Source organism: Brachycentrus maculatus, unplaced genomic scaffold (genome assembly GCF_059751285.1).
Source record: "Brachycentrus maculatus isolate JH-2025_06_01 unplaced genomic scaffold, ASM5975128v1 h1tg000351l, whole genome shotgun sequence".
In the NCBI taxonomy this organism is placed as follows: domain Eukaryota; kingdom Metazoa; phylum Arthropoda; class Insecta; order Trichoptera; family Brachycentridae; genus Brachycentrus; species Brachycentrus maculatus.
In genome coordinates this window covers 177,873-190,612 of record NW_028281100.1, presented here as the reverse complement: position 1 = coordinate 190,612, position 12,740 = coordinate 177,873, and the positions used below count along the sequence as shown (strand labels likewise).

The 12,740-nt window shown below is 31.9% G+C and overlaps 1 protein-coding gene across 1 annotated transcript; it reads left to right on the top strand.

Annotated features, from left to right (window-relative positions):
* Positions 1-788: 788 nt before the first annotated feature.
* Positions 789-9,203, top strand: LOC148303754 (uncharacterized). The gene is made up of 4 exons (XM_088269463.1): positions 789-918; positions 3,865-3,970; positions 6,871-7,033; positions 9,108-9,203. The coding sequence occupies exons 1-4, from the start codon at positions 789-791 to the stop codon at positions 9,201-9,203; spliced, it is 495 nt and encodes a 164-aa protein (XP_088125589.1).
* The last annotated feature ends 3,537 nt before the right edge of the window (positions 9,204-12,740 follow it).

The following is a 12,740-nucleotide window of genomic DNA, read 5'->3' as shown; positions in this document are numbered from 1 at the left end:
CTTCTTTTATATATAGCATAACAATTTGTATAGCCTCTCACTAGTCTGATGATGTCGGCAACGACGAAACCCGGTCGCTGGTCAAATAAAAAAAGTGGAAAAGCTAAAAATATTGGTTTTAATCTAATAATAAAAGGTTAAAATATGATTTAACAGTGAATCACTAGTCAAACTTATCTTGTATAAACTTGGTTATAAAAATGTTATTTTAAACTAGCTGTACCCAACCACTCGTCGCTGTGACTCTGTCTCGTTTAATTGAAAATAAAGAAGATAGAAATCATACATTTTAATGCATATAATTTTTTTTCCGCCTCCTTAGTGCAATGATCAGCACGCTCGGCTACCGTTCTGGTGATCCCGGGTTCAATTCCTGGGGGGGGGGTCAAATAAATGTAAAAAGTGATTTTTTCACTGTAATATTTATACGTCCGCCTCCGTAGCGTAATTGTCAGCACGCTCAGCTACCGTACTGGAGGTCCCGGGTACGATTCCCAGGGGGGGTCAAATAAATAAAAGTGATGTTTTCACTCTTATATTTATTCAATATTACCTTGGACTGGTACCGGAAGCGGAGGGTTGATCACCTTTCCTTCATGTGTTAACGATCGAGATAACACTGCGTTTATATGATGCCGTGCCCTATGCACCATTGGGGTTTCAATGAATATTTATGATATGTTATGGTATTTTCAAACGAATATAATATGTTTTTTTTTCTCAGATGCTGCACCTTTTCTCTGAAATGATAAGTACCAAGAGAGAAAAGTGAGCCAGTGCTACAGGAGATGGCCAGCACTAGCAGCACTACACTACCGCCCATATTACTGGAACCAACGCAGGGACAGAACCTCAATCATGGAAAAGCAATACACAGCAATCATAACCGAAGACCAACCCTTATAGTATATCAAAAAAGTAAGCTTTTTTTTCTTTTTTAGGAGGATATTTGGCGTAAATATCAAGTATTTGTAGTTCCTAAGCAGAGCTTACTGCGTGAGAACTATATTTGTATGTTCTCATCAATATATGAAAATACAAATATATTTTTATTCAACTTATATTCCATCACATATCCCTTCAAAAGTAGCCCAATTTTCCTGACACAAATTTCACGCAATTCTGAAAAACAATCGAACACCAATCCTAACATAAAGAAAAACGATGTGCACATTAGTATAAAAATGTTTTCAAACTATGTACGCTCGTACAATAATCTTTTCAAACTGCGTGCACTCATGCAAAAACGTTTTTAAAGTATGTAAATTCGTATAAATATAATTTATATTTAAATCACTAATTTTGTGATTTTCCATTTTTTTATTAAAATGTAATTTTGTTTTAAAATCACTTTAAATGTTTACTGTCATTGAAATTCCTGTAAACACTTTGTTTTAAAATCACTATAAATTTTTACGATGTATATAGTGATTTTAAAACAAAGTTGCATTTTAATAATATCGTAAAAAAGCGTTTTCAAACTGTGTACATTCGTATATTTAAACTGTATATACATCATTTTATACATATCATGGTACACTCGTTAGGAAACGTTTCATACTGTGTACACTCACAAAAATGTTTTCAAACTGTTTACACTAGTACAAAAATGTCATACTGTAGACATTCGTATAAAAATTTGTTCAAACTGTTTTCACTATATAATACAAAAAAAATCTTTCTGTGTACACTCACAAAAATGTTTTTAAACTGTTTACACTAATACAAAAAAAATATTTTCAAACTGTGTACATTCGTATAAAAATAGGTTCAAACTGTTTACACTATTACAAAAATGTTTTCATACTGTGGACATTCGTATAAAAATATGTTCAAACTGTTTTCACTACATAAAACAAAAATGTTTTCATTCTGTGTACACTCACAAAAATGTTTAACTGTTTACGGTAATACAAAAATGTTTTCAAACTGTTTACAAAAAAATATTTTCAAACTGTGTACATTCGCATAAAAATAGGTTCAAACTGTTTACACTAGTACAAACATGTTTTCATACTGTGGACATTCGTATAAAAATTTGTTCAAACTGTTTACACTAATACAAAAATGTTTTCAAACTGTTTACACTAATACAAAAAATATTTTCAAACTGTGTACATTCGTATAAAAATAGGTTCAAACTGTTTACACTAGTACAAAAATGTTTTCATACTGTGGACATTCGTATAAAAATATGTTCAAACTGTTTTCACTACATAACACAAAAATGTTTTCATTCTGTGTACACTCACAAAAATGTTTAACTGTTTACGCTAATACAAAAATGTTTTCATACTGTTTACAAAAAAATATTTTCAATCTGTGTACATTCGTATAAAAATAGGTTCAAACATTTTACACTAGTACAAAAATGTTTTCCTGCTGTGGACATTCCTATAAAAAATTGTTCAAACTGTTTTCACTACATAATACGAAAAAAATCATTCTGTGTACACTGACAAAAATGTTTTTAAACTGTTTACACTAATACAAAAATGTCTTCATACTGTACACACTCATAAAAATGTTTTCAAACTTATTACATCCGTACAAAAATGTATTCACTCGGCACTCAAGCACGTTTTCAAAATTATTTGAACTATCTCACTCCGAAATATAGGTCAAACAAATGTTATCTGAACCCTTTAGGGAGGAACGGGTGAAAATGCACATCCATCATCCATCACCCTCGTAATAAGTAAAGTTTAACGTATCCACTGGGGGTTGATTAAACTGATGAGTCGGTGGAAACGGTTAGTTACCCTGTATTCCTGAAACTATACAAACAATACCCTAGGGGCTGGAATGATCACGAATTGATATCACGACATTTTCATTGATATCTCAACATAGATGCAAATATCTATATAGATGAGAGGTTGAGGAATATGGAAATGTGTGCATTTAAAGGTCTAACAACACTCTCCTTATCATACATCGTTCACTTTGTGTAATACCATTTAAACCATACAAGGTTTATAGATCAATAAGTGATTTGACGTTTCTTCTAGCTAATATCATGTTTTAACACTCTCCTTATCATTCATGGTTCACTTTGTGTAATACCACTTAAACCATACAAGGTTTATAGATCAATAAGTGGATTTACTTTTTTCTAGCTAATATCATGTTTTAACACTCTCCTTATCATTTATGGTTCACATTGTGTAATACCACTTAAAAACACTACAATATTGAATTTTTGTATAATAATCGGACCGTAATAATTGACACATTTGACCTGATGATGGAATGATTATTCCGAAACCTGTAGTCATGAAGCAGTGTATTTTAAAGTGGTATTACATAAAATGAGCCATGAATGATAAGGGGAGTGTTATATTACCATACCACAAAGTTAACAATGCTTTAAATATACAAAATATAAAAGGCTTACGACTGATTCAAGTAATCAGTATAAACACAGTAACATTCACCTTTCTCTCCATCTTCTTCTTCTAACATATAACTATAAATGGTGCATAGGCACTGCATCGTATCGACTAGTCTGCTAGGGTATTATTTTTTTTTTATGTAAAACAAAACAATTAAAAGATATACATTGAACAAGCCAATTATACAATAGTTAACCACAGAAACGTAAAGATCAGTACAAAATATTTAGTGTAGATCTAGCAAATTAATGAATGTGTGTGTGTGCGATGTTGATTCTAGTAGGGACATATATACAATGCAGAGAAGTATAGTTTTTAAAGATCCTAAGAGGACAATATGCTCACTATTCGACTTTTCAACACAGATTTTCCGCATACATTATATCATATACATTATATTGCACAATGGTACTTTTAATATAGTCGTATATAGTTTTTGATTAACCGTTTTTTGTAATTATTTTTGCAGTATCCCCGGAGAGCGTTGTGGTGCCAATAGTATCTTCCATTATTGGATTCCCCATTCTGGCACTTTTGGTCATATGTTGCCTTAGAAAAAGAGCCAAGTTAGCGAGGTGAGTTTGACTTTTAATTGGTGAATTAAACGTGCCAACGGTTGAAGAGGGTTTCCAATTGGAAATCTGTAGATTCTTATCATTAGATAAGAATCTAATATATTAATCTAATAATTACATATTAATGTTATTTATATCATTACCTGTCTTTTCCTCACTCATTCGTTCCACATGTCCAAACGCCATTCCGTTTTTTCACCATTCGAACAATGTATCAAACATCGTTTTGTCGCACATTATATACGAGTATATGTAAAAAAAAAATAAGGAATAACCCGCTAAGCCTCTTTTTTCAGAAGCTTGTCTGCAGGTAGGATAGTAAAGATAGGGAAGGTAAATATGAAAAATACATCACAAACACCCAGACCAACTGAAAATAAATCTTTCTTGAGTTTATTTTGCAATTGGCGGGATTCGAACCCGCGACGCCGGTTTTGTAGTCGAGCGTCTACCTAACTACGTCACGACGCCTGTGTACATATATATAATTATATATATATATATATATATATATATATATATATATATATATATATATATATATATATATATATATTTATATATATATTTATATATATATATATATATATATATATATATATATATATATATATATATATATATATATATATATATATATATATATATATATGTGTATATATATGTATATACAAATATAAATTATACGTACAAAAAGTGCCAAGCCAAGTAATTACCAAATCTGTTTAGAGCGCAATCTGTTACTCAAGGTTTTTACATCAGCTGTTTGTAATAGACGACCTCAAGTATACTCGGTGAATTCGAAAATGGATAAAAAAAATCAATAACGCGTTTGTTTAGAATTTTATGTCCGCCTCCGTAGTGTAATGGTCAGCACGCTCGCCTACCGTTCTGGATGTCCTGGGTTCGATTCCCAAGGGGGGTAAAATAAATATAAGTGATTTTTTCACTGTCATATTTATTCAATATTACCCTGGACTGGTACCTGAAGCGGAGAGCTGATCACCTTTCCTTCATGTGTAAACGATCAAGATAACACTGCGTTTATATGACGCAGTGCCCTATGCACCATTGGGGTGCGGATAAGGGTTTTATTATTTATTTTATTTTTTAACGAAATTTCGTGTGCAGATTCATTGAAAATTCACATTAAGTACAATTACGAAAGTATATTTTTACTTACATAAATTCTACACTAGAGTTTTTTTTATACTTTTTATACTTATGAATAAAAATTTATTCGAAAGGGTTAAAATATGAATGATTTAACAGAGAACCACGAGTCAAACTTATCTTGTATAAACTTTAAATCTCTGGGAACGAGATAAATTATACTAGTTTGACTTGAATTTCTATAGCTAGATCGTTTTGAACTAAAAGTGATTGCGGTGCTAACTAAACATTTTGTTCTATTTTGCCAAAGTTTGAGGTTCAGAACATCAAAGTTTGTATGGTTTATGTTTACTATAGAAATTACGACATTTCTGACAGCTATTTTTAACTGTCCTGAGAACATTTTAATTGTTACGTGTGTGTTATTTTAAGGAAATCATACACAAGGCTTTTTTTAAAACAAAAAAGTTCCCGAAACTCACCTTAAGTCAAGCTTATTACCTAAAAATATAAATTCAAATATTTGAATATTCATATCAATGCCATATTTTTATTATTTTGACGAATTGTGTAAATATATATGTATATTGCAATTACGTAAGCACAAACGTTGTTTTGTCTAATTGGTTTTGAAAATATGCGAGAGCGAAGATGTCGTAAGGTAGGGAAGGCAACAAAGGTACGGCCAACTCCATGGTAGACGACTTCCGGGCAAACCACCAAAGAGATGGATCGTTAGTTAGGAATCGACATCACATGAGGTTAATCCCTCTTTAAAACAGGCCACAAGGCCTACACCAAGAAGAAGAAGAAAAAGTATGTTTCCGCGAAAAAAGGTGCCGAAACGCCGTTACACCGCGTTACATGAAAAAAACCCTGGTCATACATATTATAAAAATGGTAGATTGGTGAATTAACCGTATTAAATTATAGCTTTTCAACGGTCTACCGGTAACGCATACGTTTTCCGGTAATTTTACATGCCCTAGTGGCAATAAGTTCGCTTCCGTAGTGTAATGGTCAACACGCTCGGATACCGTTCTGGAGGTCACGGGATCGATTCCCAGGGGGGTCAAATACATATAGGTGATTTTTCACTGTAATATTTTTTCAATACTACCTTGGGCTGGTAGCTGAAGCAGAAAGCTGATCACCTTTCCTTAATGTGTTAACGATCGAGATTATACTGCGTTTATATGATGCAGTACCCTATGCGCCATTGGGTGCGGATAAGGGTAAGAAGAAGAAGAAGTTTGTCAATCACGGGTAGGATGATGAATATAGCACGTATATACAGTGATTACTTTTGATTAATTTTACACGCCTTCGTGGCCATAATTCCTAAGGCTGGTTTGCCAGCCTATGACAGATTGTAAGCACTGTAAATGCCTAGTCTTTGTATTGATATATCAATATATCCTATTTCAAGTTTTGTCTATCTGTATACCTAAATATTTATATCGTAGTCGTACAGGAGAAAGTGACCAACTTCCAAAACGTAAAATGTTCAGGAGGACCATTTAAGTCACTTTTGCTTGGTAACAAAATAAACATCAATGCAGTTAGTCATTTTCACCAAGTCAATATATTATACTTACAATTTTAAAATCCTTTGGGATGTTTTCAGGGCAAGCTAGTAAGATATCAAATAGTCAATGATCACGGTTTTGTAAAAAAATTCACTTGGTCACTTTCTCCTGCATGACTACGATATGTATAGTATGTTGTCTTTGTTCTTGTAAAACGGTGTGTTGTACCTTTTTTTAGAATGTTTTTTGCTGTCGTAGGGAGAGGGCGAGAAGAAGGAACTGCGGAGCTATTGGATTGTCTCTGGTCCAGCTAAGCGGTTCCCGTGGGAACAGACTCAGCGGATCTCGACCAGGAAGAGAGAGGCCTTCGCTAGATCTGGATACCGTTTTGGAAGAAAGATCAGACGCTGAACAGACGCAGGTAAAACTTTCATTCATTTTAATTCACACATACCATATACACATCCATATCCACCCCTACAAAGACAACAGCTGGAGGCGCGTTGCGGGAGCCTGGGTGAGGACCTATCCAACATCGGATCCGCGATAGTTCATAAGGAACTGTCACGAGAGGTGGTATCATACATGGCAAAAATAGTGAAGGACATTGGTAACACAAACCAAAGTAGGACACAAAATGCCGAACCCTCTTCTAGTGGAACGGAAGGTCTGCTGATGACAGTCAACAGTCCGGCTTATCCTGAGGAGTTTTACGTGGTTTTCTGGCAATGAGCAAATGCTGAGAAGTTCCTGGTTGGCCCACACTAGATTATCCTTCCTGATCCCAACACAGATTCAAATAAAAACATATTTAATTAGCTAGAAGGAACAAAAATCTACCTAATGATCCTGTACATAATAAGCAAGATAAATATAAATGCAATTCCCATATTTAAAAAATTCATCCCTACATCCTATATGGTCCACAAACAACCTGAACAACCTGAATGGTAAATGTTGCATGTGTGTAAAGTGATCATTTAACCAGCTAATGATAGATCATATGTCCTGTAAATACCCATCTTCCTGTAAATATTCATCTGCAAATATAAATAAGTATTTTGATTTATGACGTTCTTGAAAGGAGTGAGCGATATGTATAAATGTTTAGAAATTGTATTATGTTGTACTTAAAAATGTAACTATATCAAACAAATAAAAATAAAAAAATAAAAAAAAATTCCCATCTAAAAAAAGTATGCAGGATTCATACGTTTTTCTTTTTAGACAGGTGGGAATCTCTTTAGACTGTAGAATTTGTTTGTCACAGGCTTGTGATAGAGTGAGTACAATTAGATTTATATTATCCACTGACACTTCGTGATGGAATTGCATTTTGTTTATATATTATTAGATTAAAACCAATATTTTTAGCTTTTCCACTTTATTTTAATTTGACCAGCAACCGGGTTTCGTCGTTACCGACATCACCAGTCTGATGATGAGTACAATTGCTTGTAGCCTCGGCTCGTAACGCATGTCTGTATTGAAAACTATAGTGCATGTTGGTCTTCGGATCGACCAAAAATCGCATGTGTTAGACATTTTGTGTAGTTTTGAGTGTGTAAATGGTGCTATGGTGGTGAAGGATAGTATTTATGTATCAAATACAGATTTTTTGAGTCTACTAAGTTGTATTTTATTAACAAAAAGACATAAATACCTACATCCCCCATTAGCTACTATTGTCTCCCATAAATTATTGCTGCACGTATTAAAACTGTCACTTAGAATTGTATAGCTACATAAGGACCGTAGTCCATTTGATCTTCACATTCGTTTGATAATGCCCTAACAAGGCGAAACAATTGTCACAATATCTTTTTTGTGTTTTTGTTTGTAAAATACAACTTAGTAGACACAAAAAATATGTGCTTGATATAAAATTAATACATAAATTAAAATGGAGTTCTACAAATTAAACGCCAAATCAATAAATAAGGATAGTATTTACAACATTTACAACATGTGTGTGATTATAATCCAGGATTCGGATCTCACATACTAATATAAGAGTTTCTGCTTAGTAAAAAGCTTCTTTACATCTCACCAATAGATGTCTCTAGTGAAGTTTTAGTTATTCATGAACAAGGTTTCTAAATTGGTTCATATACATAGAACTTTCAAGAATTTGAGTAGTGTGGTTGTCAATAATGGGTAGAATTGGTGAATGTTACACGTGTGTAAAGTGATCACTTAAACCAGCCTATGACGGTCGTAAGCCCCGTAAATGCCCTGACTTCCATATTCTTCTTCATCTTTGATGAGATGTCAAAAAATAAGGATAGTATTGTTTGCATGCTGTGTTAGTGATTGTCCTGACGAAGAGATGGGTACGTCTCGAAACCGGTAGACATAAAAATCTTGGTGAGTGGTTATATACTAATATTATTAACATTTTTGTAAAAAAAAATTAGTAAAAATGACTAACCACAAAGTAAATGCTTTAAATATTAATAATATTGAGAATATTAAATACGATTCTTGAATTCCAGACGGAGCTGATGACCCCGGACCGAGACGATCGACTCCTCCCCATCGGCCGCCTCTTGAGCCAGCCGGCTCGCTATTTCCTGGAAGGCAGCAGATAGCATCAGCCAAGAGTGGTCCTTCTCCACGACAGGACCACGCCCTGGAAGCCCCTATCCGACGACCAGACCACGTCGCACCAGTTCATCATGCCAGGCGACAGCTAGTACGAGGATACCATAGAGCTAGACTAAATAGCCTAAGTGACAGGACTTAAAACTAGCGTGTAGTGCAGAGGTTGGCCAACTCATTAGACAAGGAGCCAATTTATTTGTAAAAATAATAAAAATCAATGATGAATATAATACATTGACAACATTTTGAGTATGTCCAAATACTTGTTCACGAAATCTGGATTATCTCCAATTACAGGAATTATTTTCAAATTATTTTTTGACATCTCATCAAAGATGAAGAGGAATATGGATGTCTGGGTATTTAGGGGGCTGACGACCGTCATAGGCTGGTTTAAGTTATCACTTTACACACGTGTAACATTCACCAATTCTACCTATTATTGACAATCACACTACTCAATTGCTTGGATGTTCTATATATATATGAACCAATTTAGAAACCTTGTTCTTGAATCACTAGAACTTCACTAAAGACATCTTTTGGATGTCAAGAAGCTTTTTTTTTTATATGTCAAAAAATAATATGAAAAATAACTCCCATAGTTAGAGATAATCAAGATTTGTGTTGTAAATAATACATTAAGTTTGAAGACTTGCACAGAGGAAATATTTGATAAATTACAACTTATGACGGTGAAACAACTGTATGCTAAAACTTCATACATATCCATTTAAGAATTACTCTCATATGACACAAGAAAAGACCTCCCAGCAAAACATAAATAAGCACCTGTTTTTATCTTAATTTTTCTTTATATTTTTTATTTCTTAAATATAAATTTACATATAATTTATCTGCATTTTGGCTCTTCAGGCATAGCCTGTGTTGAACCGAAATACATGGTGAAAAGTACTTACATGCTTAAGTACAACAAAAAGCTAAGTAAGGTTAACAATAGTATACATATATATATATATATATATATATATATATATATATATATATATATATATATATATATATATATATATATATATATATATATATATATATTTTTTTTTTTAATTACATAAATTGTATACATTTATTTAAGGAACAATTTAAAAAAAAAAAAAAATTTAATTGCAGAGACCCACCAAGTCACTTTGTGTGTCTTGTCGGTGGAGTTCTTTTTACATACATTTTTTATTGTTTTTATCCATTTTAACATAATATATACACAAAAACAAGGGAAAAATTTAAGAATATAAACTATTTTACAATTTTCATAGAATTAACTCTTGATCATTTGCCCATTTCTTTATTTTGCCTTTGTTACATGTTTTATTTTGATCCCTAAACTCCTATATATTCATAAATACCATGGAATGATGAGAAGTGAAATGTAATTAAGAAATAAATTATAATTAAATTAATAAATAAATTATTTACGCAATGATGATAACTTTTCGGTAAAAAACAAATATTCATTGAATAATTTATCACACTCATATACCACAGACATAGTCAATAAGTGTAAAAAAAATAAGAATGACATCGCTATTTTTTTTAATTCATAATTGACCTACCTCCGTTTAAAATCAATTAATATTTAGTAGTGATAAAAAAATAAGGGCACATTTTCCTCATAATTAAATTTACTAATCTAGACCAATTTACACCATATATCGCCCACTCCTTTCAAGAACGTCATAAATCAAAATACTTGATTTTTCAGGAGAACGTTTTTAAAGTTTATAAATATAACACAATGTATTAAAAATAAATATCAAGCCACTTATTGAACCTTTTTCTGAGCAACAGATATTTTTAAGTAAAACCTGAAGGTTTTTTCTCCATTTGAAAAATATTTAATAACAATACCTTTTCTTCAAAATGAAAAAATAACATTTTCTGCCCTGTAGCGGGTAAATATTAAGTTAAAAATATGCCTCTTTTTCTGGGGTATAGTACATTTTTTAGGCATTCTGAAAACATGCATAACTCAAAATTGTCGATTTTTGATTTATGACGTTCTTGAAAGGAGTGAGCGATATGTTTATGAAAGGAATTTATTTCTATAATTACTTCTTTTTTAGTTACTTCTTTGCAACAAACATAAGATGTATATATGTAGGTAATAATTCCAAAGGAAATAATTTTGAGTCATTATTTGTAGGCAGGAAATGATGTTAAGCATAATAAATAATGAGAAAGTATTAACATCTATTTTTATTAAAATAATTTCATATCTTCTAAAATTATTGATAAACTTAGTTTGTATTTTCAACTCTTGATGAGAACAACTGTAGTTCTCAAAACTAGTCGTGTTTTAATTGATGAACTCAAAAGTGGTCTTATACAAGTGTTTTGTTTTGTTTTATATTTAAATTAACCGACTTGCAGAAACATAACAAATCAAAATTTTAAAATGTCGAATCTTCAATTTATTCATAGAAACTATGAAACAATGAAATAATGGATATTCATTTATTTCTCATGATAAAAACATTACATTTATATATTTCTTATTTTATTTAATAGATTCTATATTATGATTTAAAACAAACATATACATATGTTACATACGCTAATGGCGTAGAAAATGATAAGTAATCTCATGAAAATTAAACACACATGTGTGTTTGCTTAGCAGTATCCTAAATTTTAAATGGATTTGTGATAATGTAATACATTTTAAAAGGGTTAATTAAAAAGTTCAAAGGCAACGTGTGTACACTTAGGTAAATTAATTTATTCATATTATTTATAGCCCATGATACAAATTTCCATTTTAAAAAAATGTATTATTTATTTATTCATGTTATTTATGACCCATGATACAAATTTCCATTTTAAAAAATTGTATTATTTATTTATTCATGTTATTTATGACCCATGATACAAATTTCTATTTTAAAAAATTGTATTATTTATTTATTCATGTTATTTATGACCCAAGATACAAATTTTCATTTAAAAATTGTATTGAACAATTAATATTTACAACATTTTTGATAACTCAACATAAATAAAAAATAATATGGAAGTCTAGGTATTTACAGGGCTTATTAACCGTCCGCCTCCGTAGTGTAATAGTCAGAACGTTCGGCTACAGTTTTGGAGGTCCCAGGATCGATCCCCAGGAGGGTCAAAAAATATAAGTGCATTTTTTCACCCTAATATTTATTTTATACTACCCTGGAGCGGAGGGCTGATGACTTTTCCTTTATGCGTTAACGTTCAAGATAACACTGCGTTTATATGATACAGTACCCTATGCACCATTGGGGTGCGGTTAAGGATTTGAATATGAACTGTCATGTGCTGATTAAATGATCATTTTACACACGTGCAACATTCACCAATTCTACCCATGATTGGCAACCACACTACTCACTTTTTGGAACTTCTAGATATATTGATCAATCTCGTGATACAGTGCATATGTGTTCACAAAAGCCATCTATGTTGGATCGAGGAAAACTTTTATTCAGCAGAGACTCTTTTTATTCGTATGCATTGTCCGAATCCTGGATTAT